At 41.2% G+C, this 21,022-nt stretch overlaps 2 protein-coding genes across 11 annotated transcripts in view; both read left to right on the top strand.

Annotated features, from left to right (window-relative positions):
• TLR6 (toll like receptor 6) overlaps positions 1 to 19,129 on the top strand; it is a 48,288-nt gene extending 29,159 nt beyond the window's left edge. For 7 of the 10 annotated variants that reach the window (XM_061419911.1, XM_061419920.1, XM_061419919.1 and 4 more), the window contains 5 exons: positions 3,460 to 3,591; positions 6,177 to 6,259; positions 6,705 to 6,838; positions 8,322 to 8,431; positions 9,034 to 11,953. The gene's annotated coding sequence lies outside the window, so the exon portion shown is untranslated. Of the gene's footprint in view, positions 1 to 3,459; positions 3,592 to 4,112; positions 4,206 to 6,176; positions 6,260 to 6,704; positions 6,839 to 8,321; positions 8,432 to 9,033; positions 11,954 to 13,424 lie in introns of those variants that run through there. The other 3 variants (XM_061419912.1, XM_061419913.1, XM_061419914.1) reach the window with 3 other exon arrangements.
• Positions 9,100 to 11,953, top strand: TLR1 (toll like receptor 1). The gene has a single exon (XM_061419922.1). The coding sequence runs from the start codon at positions 9,100 to 9,102 to the stop codon at positions 11,476 to 11,478; it is 2,379 nt and encodes a 792-aa protein (XP_061275906.1). The 3' UTR covers positions 11,479 to 11,953.
• Positions 19,130 to 21,022: the final 1,893 nt, after the last annotated feature.

Raw genomic sequence — 21,022 nt, 5'->3', positions numbered from 1 at the left:
GCCACCAGGGAATCCCATTAGACAAGAAGGTGTTATAAAAAGTATCCATCTTGGAAAGGAAGATGACATTCTGCAAGTGACATCATCTTATTTATAGAAAATACCACTTAGGAATCCGCTGGAAAACTAGTAGAACTAATAAACAAGTTCAGCAAGGTTGCAAAGAAGATATACAAACCTCTAAGTTACACATGAAAAGATGTTCAACATCATTAGTTATCAAGGAAATGCAAATTAAAACCATAATGAGATACCAATTCATTCATAAGAAGACTATAGTATAAGTCAGAAGTGCTCAAGTGTTAGCAAGAATGTGGAGAAATTGGAGCTCTTATACACTGTTGGTGGAAAGATAAATGATGCAGCTAGCCTGGAACTCCTCAAAAGGCTAATCATATTTATATACGAGGTAGAATTTCACGCTTAAATATCTAAATATATACCCAAGAAAGAATGTCTCCCCAAAACTTGTACATGAATTTTTATATATTCATAACAGCCATAAGTGTAAACAACACAAATACCCATTCGCTGATGAATGGATAAATAAAATGTGGTATACCCATACAATGAAAAGTTATTTAGCAACAAAAAAATGAAACTTGATACATGCTGCAACATGGACAAATCTTGAAAACATTAAGCTACGTGGAAAAAAGCACAAATAACCACATTTTACACGATTCCATTTATATGAAATACTCAGGCAAATCTATAGAGATCATTAGTACAATCCATAGTGGTTGTCTAGGTCTGAGGCAAATGGGGCATTGGAAAGTGACAGCTAAGGGGTGTGGCTCTTTGCAGGGTGTTGAAAAAGTTTGGTTGTGGTAATGGTCACACAGTTCTATGGCTTTACCTTAGGTCATTGAATTGTTCACTTCAAATGGGTGAAATTTTTATGCTATATGAATTATATCTTAATAAAGTTTTTGTTAAAAAAACAACAACAGTACAGGTCACATCTAATGGGCAATGTTTACATTGCCATGGATCCAAAAAGAAACACCTGGGTATGGAATTAAGAGTGGGCAAAAACTGCTGTTGAGAGAAGCAAAGAGATGCCTAGAGTCTCAGATACAAAACCTCTATGTTGAGTTAGCTCTTTGAGTTGCTGTTGACTCGACTTAGGCTTGTACTTATTTGCACGGTTATGATAAATCCACCTAGACTCAAGCCATCCAGTATGGAAGCCACTAGCCACATGTGACCATGGAACACCTGAAATATAGGTAGTCCAGATGAGATGTGCTGTAAATTTAGAATACACACTGAATTTTTTAAAATTAGTTGATTAACTAGTTTGGCTGTATCAAGTCTTAGTTGAGGCGTGTGGGATCTAGTTCTCTGACCAGGGATCGAACCCAGGCCCTCTGCATTAAGAGCATTGAGTCTGACCCACTGGACCACCAGGGAAGTCCCATACACACTGGATTTTGAAAACTTGAAATGAAAAATATATATATATTAATAATGTTTTATATTGTGGCATTTTAAATGATATTTTTTATATTTGGGGTTAAATAAAATATTTTTAAAATTTAAAAGAGGTATATTCTTTGAGAATTAAAGTTATTCCTTAGAAGAGGTGGATATTTCAATGCCTGGATGTACATGCTTACAAGTGTGCTTGTCCACTGCTAACTGGTGCAGTGGTAAAGAATCCACCTACCAGTACAGGAGACGCAAGAGACTTGGGTTCAATCTCTGGATGGGGAAGATCCCCTGAAGAAGGGAATGGCAGCCCACTCCAATATTCTTGCCTGGGAAATCCCATGGACAAAGGAGCCTGGCTGGCTACAGTCCACGTGCTGCAGAGTCAAACACGACTGAGCACTAGCATGAGTACAAACCTACTGGATAATAGGGAGAATAAAAAGAGGCAAGTGAGCAACTCAGAGTGGGGATGAGCTTGAAGGGAAACACAGGACTTTCTGAGTGCTAAAGTGCCCTGCTGACCTCTCTCCTGGGTATCACTTTCTACATCTAGTTCACAATGTCAAATGTCTTTCAGTTCAGTTCAGTTCAGTCGCTCAGTCGTGTCCGACTCTTTGCGACGCCATGAATCGCAGCACACCAGGCCTCCCTGTCCATCACCAACTCCTGGAGTTCACCCAGACTCACGTCCATCGAGTCAGTGATGCCATCCAGCCATCTCATCCTCTGTTATCCCCTTCTCCTCCTGCCCCCAATCCCTCCCAGCATCAGAGTCTTTTCCAATGAGTCAACTCTTCACATGAGGTGGCCAAAGTACTGGAGTTTCAGCTTCAGCATCATTCCTTCCAAAGAAATCCCAGGGCTGATCTCCTTCAGAATGGACTGATTGGATCTTGGGGAGCCAGAAACTGAATTGTTAATCAAAGAGCACGCCTATCTCCAGTTATAGGTCTGGGAGAAGTAATGCTAAGAGTGGAGGGAGAAGGAGGTTCATTCCTTCAGTCACAGAAATATATTTATAGGTACACCTCCCTTCTTGAACAAATTGTGAGGGGACAGGAGGAAACCGAGAGAGAGAGAGAATAGTACAAGTTAAAAAGCACCTCGAGGTTCTCAGTTTAGGGAAGCTGGCCTTGTTCCCTGTGGTAGAAAAGCTGATTCCAGCAAGAATTGCAACCAGCTTGCAACCTCAAGATGTTGAGGACATCTGGTAGCATCAAGCTGAGCACAAGTTCAGAGGAAGAAAGCTAGGGTGTCCCAGCTCTATTTGCCCACTTGTTATTTTGTTACTGTTGTTGTTTTAAAAGACCAGAGTGGAGCTATCAGGTTGGATTCCTTAAGCATGCCAACAACAAGGAACCACATAAAGCTTTATTGGAGAAAAGAGATTGTTAGCTAGCCTATTTTCCACATAGAGATTTTAAAAATCAATTTTTGAAGAGAGCTTGAAAATTTGAGCACCAGATTTTCTCTGCAACCCAATCTGTCAGAAAAGACATGATTAGCATCCATTCTGTAAAAGCCCATGAGAGATTTTTCCCCTTATGAATTTTAACAAAGCTTTGACCTTGACCGCTGCTTCTTTCCACCTTCAGTCACTTTTAATAGTGGCCTGATTGAAGGGTTAGAAGTAAAACACCCGAAACACCTCTACCCCCACGTCCGTCAGCATGGTGATGATAAGCATTTTGAATTCAGCAAATAAGGCATCACCGACTCGATGGACGTGAGTTTGAGTAAACTCCAGGAGTTGGTGATGAACAGGGAGGCCTGGCGTCCTGCAGTCCTTGGGGTCGCAGAGTCGGACATGATTGAGCGACTGAACTGAACTGAATAAATCATCTGTGGATTATTAATACCGCCTCCTTCACTTTGTTAGTGTAGACACTAGTGAACTGATTGCAGGGAAGGGGGGCCACAGAGAGGTGATTCTATCTAATTGCTGGTCTGTGGATTCACAGACCATTTCTACACATGAATACGAGAAAATAGGTTTACACTGACTGTGTCATGTAATTTCAGTGGGATTCAGTAGGTGGCGTAGAAGAGCTTCCCCAGTCCACCCACAAACACCAAACCAGCGAAATAAAATGTTTGAGGAAGTATTGGATTTTTCTACAGACTGCCAACAGAACAGAGGAACAAGCCAACTTGGTAAGCAACATCTTTTTAAATTATGTAAAATAAAATAAATGGTGTAACTAGTTATTAGACCCCAAATCTCAGACATGTCTATGAATAAGTCCTGGGTGTTTTTCTAAGTGCGTTATTTCTGATATGTACTTACTGTGACTTGAGCTAGCATTTATTTATCAGTTGCTTGTTCTGAGTCAGAGAAAGGGTTTTTGTGTTTGTGTGGATTTTTTTTTTTAAACGAACCTCATCTCAGGCACGATTTGCTTTCAAGAGATTTGAGTTAGTAGATGAATATTTGGGTCACAAACATCTCACGGGTTTCTGATAGAGCTGCTAGCGGTTGATTCAGATGGCACTGCTCTTTTTATCCTATTCCCTCCATTTATCTCTTTGTAATGAAAATGCTGAGGACAATGATTGGTAGGTAAACCACTCCTGGAGGCAGTGCAGCCCAGTGACTCCTGTTTTTATGGGCAGGTGCATTTGAGTTTTTTCTCTGGGCAATTCCCCCAATTTATTTTTTTTTCCTGTTTTCTCAGACTACGGAAACTGTCCTAGGGTGCAGCTATTGAAGTGGAATTACAGGTTTTGAAAATGTTTCCCAGGCTACACCCAATTGGATCCAAAGAGTTGTGAGTTTTTCTTTACAACAGAAAGCAAAAGTTCACAAAACCACATAGACAACAAAGCAGAAAAGCTCTTGAACTGGTTTTGATCCTTTCAGCCTGTGGTTAAAATTTATAGCTAGTTGCCCTCGTGCAAAGAAAACTCTAAATAAATATTTGTGGGACTGAACTTAATGGGCCAGATTGATTGTATGAGTATTAGCTATTAAGACAAGTCAAAGTCTTGACTCCCTGCCTCCAGAGTCTTCCGGCAAATGCAATTCCCATTTATTGATATACTGAATCATAAAAGGTGAGGCTAAACCTATAACAATCATGAAAATAGACATAAACACATCTGGAGATATTTTTATACTATCAAATTACAGCAATTTATTACTAGTTAACTTTGCAAATAATAATTTTGTCTGGCAGTAAAGTAATTTTGAGCTGCTACTATAGATGAGATTCTGTGCTGTTCATTAGGACCTTGACAAAAGTATTGATTTTCACTGATATAGCAAGTTTGATATATATAATTTATATCTCCTTTAAGTGCCTAAACCTGGTGTCTCGGGTGATAAAGAATCCGTCTGCAACGCAGGAGACCTGGGTTTGATCCCTGGGTTGGAAAGATCCCCTGGAGAAGGGCATGGGAACCCACTCCAGTATTCTTGCCTGGAGGATTTCCATGGACAGAGGAAACTGGTGGGCTACAGTCCATGGGATCGCAAGGAGTCAGACATGACTGAAGTGACTAAACACATATATGCAACACTTTGACTTCTTAATTATAGAAATATAAATGATTTAATAAACTGAGGGCTTCAAATAGTGACTGCAAGTGAAAGGGCAAAATGGAAGTTGAGCAAATAGAAGATATTTGAGTCAACCAATTCAGCTAGGCAGAAAACTGAAGCCATGCTTTCATTCAATGCTTGAAGACAGGGAGTTTGATACCGACCAGGGTTCTCAGCCTTCCCCAATCATTGGAAACTGACTAGAGGCCAGACAAGAAATTCAGGCAAGGCTTCATTGGGGCCCCTGCTGCAGCAGAGGGAGTGAGAACAAGTAATAGGCTCCTTTGTTCACTGGCTTGAGAGGGAGGTGAACTGGTTCCTTCTATGGGGGTGAGGTTAGAGGTATGTCCAGGGGTGGGGCTGGAGGGGTGGCTGAGGTGGTTTACCGACCCCTTTGGTGTTGTGTGCAAGGGCATACACAGTCTGCTTTTGCTCCAGACCCCCTGTCTTTGCTCTAAGCTCTTTGGAGGTAGCAGATGGGCTTTTTTGGTCTTTTAGTGTCTTTTGTCCAGGATTTGTCTCAACTGCACATGCATGCAGTTATTTTTGGTCCCTTGTAGTTTCTTTGTCTTTTGTTGCTTGAGAAGATGTTTGCCGAGATGCAAGCACTATAGCACGGCAGCAAAAGGTCCCTGGTCCCAGCCTATCTCAGTTTTATAATGTAGTTTTTTGTGGTTGTTGCTGTTGTTTAGGAAACAAGCTGTCCTCACCACTCTCTCCTTGCTTGTGGTTGTGGTGGGTTCGCTGTGTGCTAAGCACTCGTGTCTGAGCACGGAGTCCGTCTCTGCCGCTTGTCTCTCTGGCCACTCTGTGCATCACACCCGAGGGTGCTGACCACTGCTTCCTTGAACTCTGGTGTTTGGCTGGATGGTTAAGAGATCCCTGGATTTGGATTCAGGTTTAGGAATAAGTAAAGAATCCCATTTGAGCCTTAAGCCCAAGCTGCTCTTGCTTTAACTTAACTTCTACAGGATAGTTCTGTTTTGAGATATTAGGCACTGGCCCAGGCAGTAACTGAGTATTATTTTTATTCTCATTGAAAAATGTCTCCTTGGTGTGGGTAGCTCTTTCAGGGAGCTGAAGAGAGAGACTTGGGACATTTCTGGGTCTTTCAGCCAAATACAGTCAATGACATAGACATACCACCTGTACTTTTCGCATACATTATAATGTCTCTGTCCCCTCCCCTCATGAGCAGTGATGAAGGGGGCATACATGGCCCTCTTTGATGTTTGAAGAGGTCAGGATCACCAAGGCATCACTGGGCATCTCTGTGAAAGGGTAAGTCCAAGAAATTCCCCCAACTAGATAAATTTGCATGTCTTACTTGGGGAACTTTTACAACCCACGATTGTTTCTGGGACATGAATTATTTGGGTCCCTCAGCTCTCCTTGAGAGATCTGAGGGGACATGTGAAGAGGAATTTAACTTTTTGCTGATACTAATGGCCTGCTTATATAATGTGGTTCTAGGAGGTTTTGAATAAGTTCCTTAAAATATCTGCATAGCCATGTAGCCCCCCCCCCACTGAGGGGGTCTCTGGTGGTGAGAGGGTTCACTGTCTAGGGTTCATATCAACATGACCCCCTGGTCTCATATGCTATGGGAATGCTGATAATAAAATAGTGTCTGAATAATGGTGGGCTGGTATAATGACATAACCCAGGACAATACCTACTGTATCATAGGGAATACATACATATTTGATGAATGAATGTGTTGCAGAAAGGAGGACCCCTGTCTAGGGCCCAAGAGTGAGCTCTTGTCTAACACTCAGAAATGAATTGTCCGAGGAGACACCCGTGCTGACAAAGCAAGAGACTTTATTGGGAAGGAGCACCTGGGTGGAGAGCATCAAGGTAAGGGAACCCAGGAGGACTGCTCTGCCACATGACTCAAAATCTCAGGTTTAATGGGATTAGTTTTACAGGATTAGTGATGGAATTAGTTTCCGGTTGTCTCTTGCCAATCATTCTGACTCAGGGTCCTTCCTAGTGGTGTGAGCATCACTTGGCCAACATGGATTCCAGTGAGAAGGATTCTGGGAGGTTAGTAGGATACATGGACTGGTGTCTTCTCTTTCCTTTTGACCTTTCCTGAAATCTTCTGGTTGGTGGTAGCTTGTTAGTTCTACATTCCTTACCAAGGACTTCCTGTTTAAGATAGCTCCTGTAGGTGGTTACTATGGTGCCTGGCTTAAGGCAAGTGGTTTCAGTAAGTGCTTCCCTTAACAAATGAATGAAGAAAAGTTTTCTGAATAAGAGAGAGAAGGAAACTGCTCCCATCTAAAACCTTTCAGTGATCACTGACCCCCTCATCACTCTCAGGATAGAATCCCAAACTCCTTACAATGATCTGCCCCCTGTGTTCTTGGCCTGAACTCCCCTCACCCACCTCACTCCATGCTAACATTGGCCTCCTTACTGTGCCTGAGACAAGCCAACCTCAATCCTACCTCAGGACCTTTGCACTTGCCTTTTCCTTTGCCAGAAGGAAATGCTTCCCCCCCAGATCTTCCCATAGATGATTCATTCACTTCATTCTGATTTCTACTCCAACATCATATTCTCAGAAAGGGCCTCTCTGACTAATCAATCTGAAAAAGCCACCACCAACCACTGTTATATACCTACCACTATTCTTGATTCATTTATCCTGCTTTATTTTTCTGTATAGTGGGTATCACTACATGAAATTATTATATGTTTATGTTCTGTCTTTCCTCTAGATAATAAGCTCTTGAAAATTAGAACCTTGTCTTGATCATTGCTTTATCTCTAGTTCCTAAAACATGGCCAGAAGGTTATCCATAAATACTGATTGAATAAATGAATGAATGAATGGATTTTCTTATCTTTTATCATTTTCTGAAAGATCTTTTATCAAAGTTATTGCAGTATTACTGACCATATTCCTTATGCTGTATATTACAACCCCATAACTTATTAATTATATTCTGGTGGTTTGTACTTCTTAATCCCCTCACTCTCCCACCTTCCATCCCTCTTTCTGCTGGCACACACTTATATTCTGTATCTATGAATCTGTTTTCATTTTGTTTGTCTTGTTTTTTAGATTCCACATATAAGTGAGATGATGTGGTTTTTGTCTTTGACTTATTTCGCTTAGCATGATACTTTCTAGACCTACTCATGTTGCAAATGGCAAGAATTCATTTTTTTAATGACTACTATTCCACTGTATATATATATGTATATATATATATACATATATATATACACACACACACACAAAACATCTTGATCATTCATCTATGATGAACACCTAGTTTTGTTTCCATATCTTGGCTGTTGTAAATAACACTCCCTCTTTCTCTTACAGGGATAATCGTCATTGGATTTAGGGACTACCTAGACTAGGTGTCCCCAACCCCAGGGCCATGGACTGGTGCTGGTCCATGACCTATTACGGAGTGGGAGGCACAGCAGGAGGTGAGCAGAGATTAAAACCAAAACCACCCCCACCTCCGTCTGAGGAAAAATTATCTTCCACAAAACCAATCCTTGGTGCCCAAAATTTGGGGACCGCTGAGTCCTAGATAATCCAAGATGATCTTCTCAGGACTCTTAATGTAATTATCTGTACAAATACCCTTTTTCTAAATTAGGTAATATTCAATTAGGACATTAGGACATGGTTAGGAGGTGGACATATCTTTTTTTGGGAGGAGGGTCACCATTCAATCCATTACATATCCATATTAAAAGTTATTTGATTAGAGGTAGTATAACTGTTGGAGAAGGAAATGGCAACCCACTCCAGTATTCTTGCCTGGAGAATCCTGTGGACAGAGCAGCCTGTTGGGCTGCTGTCCATGGGGTCGCACGGGGTCAGACATGACTGAAGCAACTTAGCAGCAGCAGTAGCAGCAGCAGCAGTATAACTGTTTATGAATATGTGTATTTTCCTGGTTTCAGGTTGTATGACTCCCAAGAATGTAGCTTTCATTTAATGAGTCTCTAGTAAAAAAATGTTTAATGTCAGTCATGCTTAATTTAATATAGTCATTTAATGCTGACTTTTTTACCCCTAGGATCTGTACTATATCCAGATGCTCTGAAGAATAGCAACTACCCTTAGGAATGTCTACTGTTACAAAATGACTAAAAAAAATTCTAGCATCTTCCATTTTGCCATCATCTTTATATTAATACTTGAGATCAGAACTCAATTATCTGATGAAAGTGAATTTTTAATTGACAGGTCAAAAAGAGGTCTCACCTATGTTCCCAAAAACTTATCCCTGGAAACAACCATCTTAGATATATCATACAACTATATTTCTGAGCTTCAGATGCCTGACATCCTCTCACTATCAAAGCTGAAGATTTTGATAATTTCTCATAATAGAATCCAGTATCTTGACTTGAGTGTTTTTAAATTCAACCAGGAACTGGAATACTTGGATTTGTCCCACAACAATTTGGAGAAGATTTCTTGCCACCCTACTCTGAACCTCAAGCACTTAGACCTCTCATTTAATCCATTTGATGCCCTGCCCATATGCCAAGAGTTTGGCAACATGTCTCAACTAGAATTTCTGGGGTTGAGTGCCACACAGTTACAGAAATCCAGTGTGCAGTCAATCACTCATTTGCACATCAGCAAGGTTTTATTGGTCTTAGGAGATACTTATGGGGAAAGAGAAGATGCCGAGAGCCTTCAAGACCTTAAGACACAGAGTCTGCACATTGTTTTCCCCACAGGAAAGGAATTCCATTTTATTTTGGACGTGTCAGTCAGCACCACAGTGAGTCTGGAACTGTCTAATATCAAATGTGTGCTTGATGATAATGGGTGTCCTTATTTCGAAAATGTTCTGTCAAAACTTCAAAAGAACTCAAGGTTATCAAATCTTACTTTAAACAACATTGAAATAACTTGGAATTCCTTCTTTACGATCCTCCAGTTGGTTTGGCGTACAAACATTGAGTACTTCTCCATTTCAAATGTGAAACTACAAGGTTACCTCGACTCTAGAGATTTTGATTATTCTGACACTTCACTGAAGGCCTTGTCTATACACAAAGTTGTCCATGATGTGTTCAGTCTTCCACAAGGTTATGTCTATAAAATATTGTCAAATATGAACATCCAGCATCTCACAGTGTCTGCTGCACACATGGTCCACATGGTCTGCCCATCCCAAATTAGCCCATTTCTGTACTTGAATTTTTCCAATAATCTCTTAACAGACACGGTTTTCATAAACTGTACAAATTTGGCTAATTTGAAGACACTTATCCTACAAAAGAATCAGTTAAAAGAACTTGTAAACATAGTTCATATGACCCAGGAAATGAAGTCTCTACAACAACTGGATGTTAGCCAGAATTCCCTGATGTATGATGAAAGTGAAGGAAATTGCCCTTGGGCCAGAAATTTATTAAGTTTAAATATGTCTTCAAATATACTTACTGACTCTGTTTTCAGATGTTTACCTCCTCGGATCAAGGTTCTTGATCTTCACAATAACAGAATAAGGAGCATCCCTAAAGATGTCACTGGTCTAGAAACTTTGCAAGAACTCAACCTTGCTTCCAATTCTTTAGCCCACCTTCCTGGATGTGGTATCTTTAGCAGCCTTTCCATACTGATCATTGACTATAACTCAATTTCCAATCCATCAGCTGATTTCTTCCAGAGCTGCCAGAAGATTAGGTCCCTCAAAGCGGGGAACAATCCATTCCAATGTTCCTGTGAGCTAAGAGACTTCATCCAAAGTATAGGCCAAGTATCAAGTGACATGGTAGAGGGCTGGCCTGAGTCTTATAAGTGTGACTATCCGGAAAGCTACAAGGGAACCCCTCTAAAGGACTTCCAGGTGTCTGAGCTATCCTGCAACACAGCTCTGCTGATCATCACCATTGTGGTCCCTGGGCTGGTGCTGGCTGTTGCTGTGACTGTCCTTTGTATCTACCTGGATCTGCCCTGGTACCTCAGGATGGTGTGTCAGTGGACCCAGACCCGGCGCAGGGCCAGGAATGTACCCTTGGAAGAACTCCAAAGAACTCTCCAGTTCCATGCTTTTATTTCATATAGTGGGCACGATTCTGCCTGGGTGAAGAATGAATTAATACCTAACCTAGAAAAAGAAGATATAAGAATTTGTCTCCATGAGAGAAACTTTGTTGCTGGCAAGAGCATTGTGGAAAATATCATCAACTGCATTGAGAAAAGTTACAAATCCATCTTTGTCTTGTCTCCCAACTTTGTCCAGAGCGAATGGTGCCATTATGAACTCTACTTTGCCCACCACAATCTCTTCCATGAAGGATCTGATAACTTAATCCTGATCTTGCTGGATCCCATTCCACAGTATTCCATTCCTAGCAGCTACCACAAGCTAAGAGCTCTCATGGCACAGAGAACTTATTTGGAATGGCCCAAGGAGAAGAGTAAACACGGACTTTTTTGGGCTAACCTAAGAGCATCCATTAATATTAAACTGATGGGAAAAGCAGCAGAAATACATTAACACGGAGATTTAAAATTTATCCCCTGCTGCGTTTGGGAAAATGTTGCTGATTTTGGAAGCTCTAACAGTGACCTTATTTTGCATTGACATGGGTATAAACATGGTTTTGAATTTAGGATGTAGATAAAAATATGGGGTTTCCCTCATGGTTCAGCAGTAAAGAATCTGCCTGCCAGTGCAGGAGAGACAGGTTTGATCCCTGGTCTGGGAGGATCCCACATGCTGCAGGGCAACTAAACCCATGCACCACAGCTACTGAGCCTGCACTCTAGAGCCCGGGAGTGCAACTACAGCGCCCAAGTGCCACAACTACTGAAGCCGGTGAGCCCTATAGCCCATGCTTTGTAAAAAGAGAAGCCATTGCAGTGAGAAGCCCTCGTACTGCAACTAGAGAATAGCCCCTGCTCACCACAACTAGAGAAAAGTCCACACAGCAACCAAGACCCAGCACAGCCAAAAATAAAATAATTATATAATTATATATAATTAATTTTAAAAGTGTGTATGTCTTTTCAGGCCCCAGTTCCTCATGATATAATTTCAATTGAAACAGTTAATTTCTAACACAAAAGGGATTCATCTATTTCTCTGCTAGGACTGAATTTAGTGAGTTTATCGTGTAATCAAGAGAAGCACCTGTTCAAACAACTTCAGTTGATATATGTTCCTGTGTGCCAATCAGGGTCAGTGTTAGAAAACTGCATGCCTTTTGCAACTGTAGCTGGGTTTCTATCGGTTCAGTTCAGTCACTCAGTCATGTCCAGCTCTTTGTGACCCCATGGACTACAGCATGCCAGGCTTCCCTGTCCATCACCAACTCCCAGAGCTTGCTCAAATTCATGTCTATCAAGTCAGTGATGCCATCCAACCATCTCATCCTCTGTCATCCCCTTCTCCTCCTGCCTTCAATCTTTCCCAGCATCAGGGTTTTTTCCAATGTCAGTTCTTGGCCAAAGTATATTTCCGACGTCAGGTGGCTAAAGTGTTGGAGTTTCAGCTTCAGCATCAGTCCTTCCAATGAATATTCAGGACTGATCTCCTTTAGGATCGACTGGTTGGATCTCCTTGCAGTCCAAGAGACTATCAAGAGTCTTCTCCAACACCACAGTTCAAAACCATCAATTCTTCAGTGCTCAGCTTTCTTTATGGTCCAGCTCTCACATCCATGCATGACTACTGGAAAAACCATAGCTTTGACTAGACAGACATTTGTCAGCAAAGTATGTCTCTGCTTTTTAATGTGCTCTCTGAGTTTGTCATAGATTTTCTTTCAAGGAGCAATTGTTTTTTAATTTCATGGCTGCCGTCACAATCTGCAGTGATTTTGGAGCACAAGAAAATAAAGTCTGTCACTGTTTCCATTGTTTCCCACATCTATGAAGTGATGGGACCAGATTCCATGATCTTCATTTTCTGAATGTTGAGTTTTAAACTAGCTTTTTCACTCTCTTCTTTCACCTTCATCAAGAGGCTGTTTAGTTCCTCTTCACTTTCTTCTGTAAGGGTGGTGTCATCTGCATATCTGAGTTTATTGATATTTCTCCTGGCAATCTTGTTTACAGCTTGTGCTTGGGTTTCTATAGCAGATTTCTAAAGCGATTGTGTCCTCCTCATTTCCATTCAGCATTTTTCTCTGCATGTTGAAGGCTGTTTATTGTTAATGCTAGAGATTCTTCACCCAAAGGAATTTCTTCTTGGCCATGAGAAGCCACTTGGTCCACATGAAGGGCAATTCAGATATGCTGGAGGTTGTCCTTGGAAGCTTCCCTCAGCCAATGTTGGAAAGTGAATTGACAGATAAATAACCCAGCTTTCTCTCCCATTTTGGGGGGACAAACCTGGGGTCTACTTTACCTTCTCCCCAAATCTCCCAGTAGAATGGAAAAGTTCTGATTTTCTATGGTAGAAATGACTTTATTGGCTTTCTTTCTCTTTTTGTTTCATAGTCTCATTCCTCCAAGGGTGTTTCCGAGATCACCTCTGAAATAAACTACTTGTAGTTGCCTACTTGTCTCAGGGTCCCAAACCATGGATGTTACATTTCAAGCCAAATGGAACTTGAGTCTGGCTTCCTGTGGCCGGAGATCTTGCTGAGATCCTAGTTATCTGAACTGGAATGCAGAAGCTCATTTGCCCTTTCGATCATAAGAAGAAATGGAGCCAACGTGTCCCGCTTCTACACACAGCATCCCTGTCTTTTGGAAAACCACTTAAATAGGGTAAGAACAGATTGGAGCAGGGCAAGGAATGGACTTTATCAGATGTTTTGCTCAGCTTTGTTTTATCAGCTATTTTCTATCTTCATCGGTCGCACTGTATGACAGCCAGTTCTAGACAGGTGTGGACTGACTTGTCACAGCTGCACCTTGTCATAGCTGCACCCTACTTCTCAGTTTATGCCTTATAATGTCACTAGTAGCGCTGTTACATGATGGTTATAGAAACCTGCTTAGCCCCTCTGGTATATGTACAAAACTGTATGTACTGGATGTGTATCCTTTGAAGAGATCCTTGATCTCTAAAGGGATGGGAGCCATTAAATGAGGCATAGTCTAGACCATTCCTCAGAATCCCCAGTGGAATTGAAATTTACTCACTCCTAGGAGTAACCATGGAGAAGTGGCGACCCACTTCAGTACTCTTGCCTGGAAAATCCCATGGATGGAGGGGCCTGGCAGGCTGCAGTCCATGGGGTCTCTAAGAATGGGACACGACAGAGCGACTTCACTTTCACTTTTCACTTTCCTGCATCAGAGAAGGAAATGGCAATCCACTCCAGTGTTCTTGCCTGGAGAATCCCAGGGACGGTGGAGTCTGGTGGGCTGCCGTCTATGGGGTCGCACAGAGTCGGACACGACTAAAGCGACTTAGCAGCAGCAGCAGCAGGAGTAACCAGGTCAATAATTCACTCTTGGATGGTTTTCTATTCTTCCTGTTTCATTCTTCTCAGGCCCCTAATTCTGGAGCCCCGAGATTACTTCTTCAAAATGAATGACCTATACACAAAGCTCTTGTTTAAGTCTTCACTTTTGGGAGGAAAAACCCAAGTAACACTTACATATACTAGTTGTTTCTTGCCCTAAAAAACTTACAATCAATCATAGGACATTACATGTATCCAGATAATTAAAATAAAAGTCAATGAGACAAAAATATAAGTGGAAGTTCAGAGACCATTTAGATTAAGTGAAAAAAATCTTACAAGTGATGGTTTTCCCTCTGGGCCTTGAAAGAAGACTTAAACTTTGGATTTTTCAATGTGTAGATGAAGAATGGAAAGGCCATTCTAAATAGAATGATGCATAGAGAAGAGACAGGAATACCCAGGCCTGTTCTGGGACTGTTGTCTTAATTTGACTGGACCATGAAGTTTATGAAAAGCAACAGTGAAATATAAGTATGCAGTTAGATTAAGATCATGTTGTCATTGGTATACCTATGGCTGATTCATACTGATGCTGATGTTTGGCAGAAACCAACAATACTGAAAAGCAATTATCCTTCAAATAAAAATAAATAAATTTAATTATTAAAAACAGATCATATTGTCAGGGGTTTGAAAGTCAAGCTATGGAGACTTGACTAGAAGTCTAGGGATTGACTAGTCTAGTCTTGACTAGAATATAGGGCTATATGAAAGTTATCATTTATACTTCTATGAGAATTAATAGTAGAAAGCAAATTAAAACCATGAAATATATGCTAAAAATGTATGAACGCACTCGTTCTGTAAGGGATGTTGCAACAGTCATTAGAGCTGGATTTTCCTGTTTTCTCTAGGATGATTGCCCTTCCTGTATTGAACTTTAAGATTTCACAACCAAGTTTCAGTTGCTTAGTACTAGTCATGCATCAGTTTGGTAGGGCTCCAAGCCTGGGTGGCCTAAACAACAGAAATGTATCATCTCTCAGTCCTGGAAGGTAGAAATCCAATATCAAGTTTCCAGCAGGGTTGGTTCCCTCGAGCGGTGGGAGGGAAGGATCTGCTCCAGGCCTCTTCCCCTTGGCTTACAGATGACTGTCTCTCTCTGTGTTCCTTCACATGGTCTTCCCTCTATGCCTCTTTGTGTCCAAATTTCCCTTTTTTATAAGGACACTAATCACATCGGATTATGGCCCATCCTGACAACCCAGTCTGAACTAATATACTACCTGACTACGTTTCCAAATAAAGTGACATTATGAGGTACTGGGGTTTAGGACGTCAGCAGAAGAGTTTTGGAGAACACAATTCAACTGGTTACTTCTTGTGAGTCTAAAAAAAATCCTTAAAGGGAGTCATAAAGTCAGTTAAAGTTTATTTAACAAACTCAAGACTTGGAGAAGTTAGATCAATCCTTTATGTAAATAACTGATCTATTTTGTGGTCTTAAGGAGTTTACTAGGAGCTTGAAACTGTATTTGTAGAAACTTCTGCTGAAGAATTCCAAGTTGGGAGATGAAGAATCAGTTCAAAATGTGAACAAATATGTATGAATAGTAAGGCAAATAAGAAAGATGTCACATGTAAAGGAGAAGAAACATTGCAGATTGGGTGAATGTAAGCTCTGCTTCTCAATGTCTGGATTGTAATGCTGACTCTATTACTTATATGTGAATGGCGCTGGATAATTTACTTGACCTTTCCAAGCCTAAATTCATTATTTGAAAAATCTGTATTGTCAAGGCTATGGTCTTCCCAATGGTCATGTACGGTTGTGAGAAGGCAGAACGCCAAAGAATTGATGCCTTCGAATTATGGTGCTGGAGAAGACTCCTGAAAGTCCGTTAGACAGCAAGGAGATCAAACCAGTCAATCTTAAAGGAGATCAACCCTGAATATTCACTGGAAGGACTGATGCTGAAGCTGGAGCTCCAGTATTTTGGTCATCTGATGCATACAGATGACTCATTGGAAAAGTCCCCTATTCTGGGAAAGATTGAGGGCAGAAGGAGAAGAGCGTGTTAGAGGATGACATGGCTGGATGGCATCACCGATGTAATGAACATGAACTTGGGCAAACTCCGGGAGATGGTGAGGGACAGGGAGGCCTGACATGCTGCAGTCCATGGGGTCGCAAAGAGTTAGACATGACTGGGCGACTGAACAACAACAACAACCCTTAGAGTGGCTAGCCAAAACCTTTAGATTTCCAGTTATGAATTAAAGACTAGTTACAATATGTCCCCCTAAGGGCAGAGTTCACATGGCCACCTTTCCAAGTGGTTCTGTTGAAGCCCCTTTTCCTAGGATTGAGGTAAGAGGGAATTCATAATATACTAAAAGCGCTCTCCAAAACCCTCTTCCAATCCTTAACTCTTTCAGATTCTCCAATCTCTTCTATTAACTAGAAGTCAGTGAAGGGTTGTAGTTATCTAGTCTCACGCTTCACTGCAGGGTTCTTGACCAAATTGAGATTAAAATAGTTCCATCTTTATCAGTTTAATATTAATAAGACTGCAGGGAAATGGACATGTTTTTATAGTGGGGCTTCCTAGGTGGCACTAGTGGTAAAGAACCTATTAGCTAATGCAGGAGACATAAAAATGCAGGTTTGATCCCTGGGCCAGGAAGATCCCCTGAAGGACGGCATGGCGACCCACTCCAGTATTTTTGCCTGGAGAATCCCATGGACAGAGAAGCCTGACAGATTACAGCCCATGATAATAGGAGGGCCAAGTAATTTGGATTATATATATATGTGTTTGTGTGTGTATAAAATCACGGCCTTTGACCTGTAATTCCACTTCTGGAAATCTATCCTGAGGAAATAGTTGAAATGTGAACAAATATTTCTTCACAAGGCTTCCCTCATAGCTCAGTTGGTAAAGAATCTGCCTGCAATGCTGGAGACCCCAGTTCGATTCCTGGATTGGGAAGATCTGCTAGAGAAGGGATAGGCTACCCACTCTAGTATTCTTGGGCTTCCCTTGGGGCTCAGCTGGTAAAGAATCTGCCTGCAATACAGGAAACCTGGGTTAGATCCCTGGGTTGGGAAGATCCCCTGGAGAAGAGAAAGGCTACCCACTCCAGTATTCTGGCCTGGAGAATTCCATGGACTGTGTAGTCCGTGGGGTCGCAAAGAGTCGGACACGACTGAGCGACTTTCACTTTCATGTTAATTGCAGAGTTATTGTTAACAGTGAAAAATTAGAAACAGTTCAGATTTCCAACAGTGGAAGGATGTGCTGGGTTCATTTAGTGACATATTTTGCAATTATTAAAAGTACTGTGTACAGTTAAGATGATAACTTTTGTGTTATGTGTTTTTTTTTATCACAACTTAAAAAAAATGTAGAGGACATTTATTCATTAACATAAGGGAATGCTTATATTAAAACATAAATGAAAAACATAGGATGCCAAATAGTATGTACAGGATGGTTTCAATATGTTTAAAATATGCAGAGAAAAAAAGTCTTGATGAAAATATACAAAAACATTATCAGCACTTGCCTGTGGTTGATGCTTGCTTCTGGTTTTACATTTTTCTGTACTTAAAAATTTTACAACCAACAACAACAAAAAAGAAATGGGGTTTAGGAGAACAAAACTAGGTCTCTGTTAGAGGTGGAAGCAGTAGAGAATAAGTGTTATGAAGCTGGGTTCTGTGCATATGCATCCTGGAATTAAAGCCTAGCTCAATTTCTCTGTAAACTGTGTCCTTGGATGAATTCTTCAACCTCTTCCAGCTGCCTTTTCGTCATCTGGAAAATGGCATAAAAACCATACCTCGCTTATAAGATTGTTAAGAAACCAGAGGTATAATGTGTGGAAAGCCAGGGTCTGGCTATTCAGTCCAGGGCTGGAAGTGCACAATGGGCAGGAGGACACTCCCGGGATAGGCTACCGCAGCCTGGGTTCTGCCTCTTCCACCTCCTTCTAGCCACCCTGAGTGGTTATGTAATGCCTCTCTGCTTTGTTGCCCTGGATGTAAAATAGTCTCATCCTGTTGTTGGGAGCATTAAATGGCTTAATATGTGTAATGTCAGAGAACAGTGCTTGGCCCAAAGCAAAAGGTCAATAAATGTTAGCTCTTATGATGATGTCATTATTATTGCAGTTATTGTTCTCTTCATTATTTTATGTCACCACATGTGGAACTGGAGATGAGCTGCTCATCATGTTCATCTAGATTGTCCTGGGCTGTCTATATGTAGTCTATATATAGAGACCCATATTTCTATCATAGATAGATAGAGGTATAGATTTTTTTCCCTTTCTTGCCCCTAAAGCCTTAAGGATAAATTTCTGAGGACACAGGTTCTGATAGATGTTTCTACAACAGGATCATTTGTAGAGTGAACAGGGTTAGCTGAGAAAGGAAGCCAAAGCTGGAAGCAGGGAGGTGAGGAAAAGAGAAACAGCAGTATTTGGCATTATCGGGAAATATTTTGTGGTGAATTAGAGTTCCAGTTTGTTGTTTAATTGTAGCATGGCCGTTTATTAACTTAAAACTTTAACCCTATTTGTTCACTATGGCAACCACTAACCATGTGTCACTACTGAGTTATTAAAATGTGGTGAATCTGAATTGAAATGTGCTGTAAGTGTAAAATACACATTATTCTATGAAACAAAGAATGTAAAATATCACGTTAGTAGTTTTTTATATTACATGTGAACATTTTGATGTGGAGTAAACAAAATATATAATCAAAATTAATTTCACCTATTTCTTTTTGTCTTTTTAAACTTGTTTACTAGATAAAGTTACTTATATGACTTGCCTTCTTTCTGTATTCTATTGGACAGTGCTTCTCTAGTCCTTAGTAATAAGGAACCAGATCTCTGCAAAATTATTAGGCTTCCACTACTTATTTGTTTGGGGCTTCCCTGGTGGCTCCAGCTTCCCTGATAGCTCAGTTGGTAAAGAATACACCTGCAATGCAGGAGACCCTGGTTCGATTCCTGGGTTGAGAAGATCCACTGGAAAAGGGATAGGCTACCCACTCCAGTATTCTTGGGCTTCTCTTGTGGCTCAGCTGGTAAAGAGTCTGCCTGCAATACAGGAGACTTGGGTTCGCCCCCTGGGTTGGGAAGAGCCCCTGGAGAAGGGAAAGGCTATCCACTCCAGTATTCTGGCCTGGAGAATTCCATGGACTGTGTAGTCCACAGGGTCGCAAAGAGTCAGACTCAACTGAGTGACTTTCACTGTCAGACACGACTGAGTGACTTTCACTTTCACTTCCCCTGGTGGCTCAGTGGTAAAGAACACCCCAGCTTTTGCAAAATTTTAAAATTTTCTCCCCTCCTTATACTCATCGAGTGTAGTAAATGAATGATGAACGATCTGAATTCCCTAACCACGTGAGGATTTTTTTTTTTTTCAGAAATTCAGGAAAAACTTGTGACTATTTTCTCTTACTGATATTTATAATTAAACTAGAGGAGCTCTGCCAAAACAACATATTTTCCACACCAGCCTATGTGCTATACTGCAAGAGCTTTAGGAGGAAAGCAGCTCCTTCAGGTGGGCTGACTTGGGTCATGTGATTTTCCTACTGGTCTGCACTAGGGACTTAGGCCCTACCAAAGGCAAGACAGAAAATAGGCCTGTAGACTCTTAGGTGGTCCGGGGGTCCTCTGACCAATGGAGATGTTCCATTTTGGATGATGAGACAAAGAGCCAAGTCAGATTTCTTATCTTGGGTAAGTATCCACACAGTGAGGCCAGCTCTGCCCTTAAGACACTGAGAAAGGCAGAAAGTAGGAAGAAATAGAAGCAAAGGCAGCAGTAAAGAGAAGCTAGGAGTCCAAAGTGAAGCAGAAGGAGTCAAAAGAGAAGCTGAGTCATAACTAGAGTAGAGAACAGCCCTTGCCCACTTAGACGGGTACAGCAAGACAAGGTGGGCGTCAGGGCTGCCTCAGGGAGTCCTGGGGAGTCAGTGTTCCAGGTCTTTGTGAAGCCTGGCTGTGAGCTGCTGAGCCTTCTCACTTCCTGGGGGCTCTTTCTCTCTTTTTCTGTAGTGTCTTTAAAATAAACCTCCACTACTTGAGGTAATCCAAAGCTCTCTGTTGGTTGCAAGTTATATACGAAGGCAGAAATACGACACGAAGAAGTTTGAGATCAGGGGAAGGCATGAGGGAAGAAATGTATATGAGTGACTGACTGTGTGTGTGAGAGAGAAAGACAGACAGACAGACAGACAGAGGTAGAAGAATATCAGGTCAGATATCTCTGAAGCCCAAAGTAAGAGGAGAGGGAGAAAAAAGGAAGGAAAAAAAAGGGAAATATTTTTGAAGGGAATAAAAAATAATCACCAGCCAAAGATATCAGCACATACAGTTCTGAACTTACTATTCTTACTGCTAATTGCAAATAAAGATTTAAAGATTCTAGAAATTCCAGGTGAGGGCAGAAGGAATAGTATACAAACCCTTGGCCACCTGAAGTAGTGAAAATCTGGGGCTTTGGAGTCAGATAGACTCAGTTTTAAATCTTGACTCCATCTCTTACTGGAGAATGGCCCTGGGGAAGTTTCTTATTCTGTCTGGACCAGATTCACCGTTTTCTAACTTGGCTTGACTTGTTTCTGAAAATTAAATTTAAACATAAGTAAA

This window comes from Bos javanicus, chromosome 6 (genome assembly GCF_032452875.1).
Source record: "Bos javanicus breed banteng chromosome 6, ARS-OSU_banteng_1.0, whole genome shotgun sequence".
Classification (NCBI taxonomy): Eukaryota; Metazoa; Chordata; class Mammalia; order Artiodactyla; family Bovidae; genus Bos; species Bos javanicus.
The sequence above is the reverse complement of the archived record's forward strand: the minus strand, read 5'-3'. Positions and strand labels throughout refer to the sequence as shown.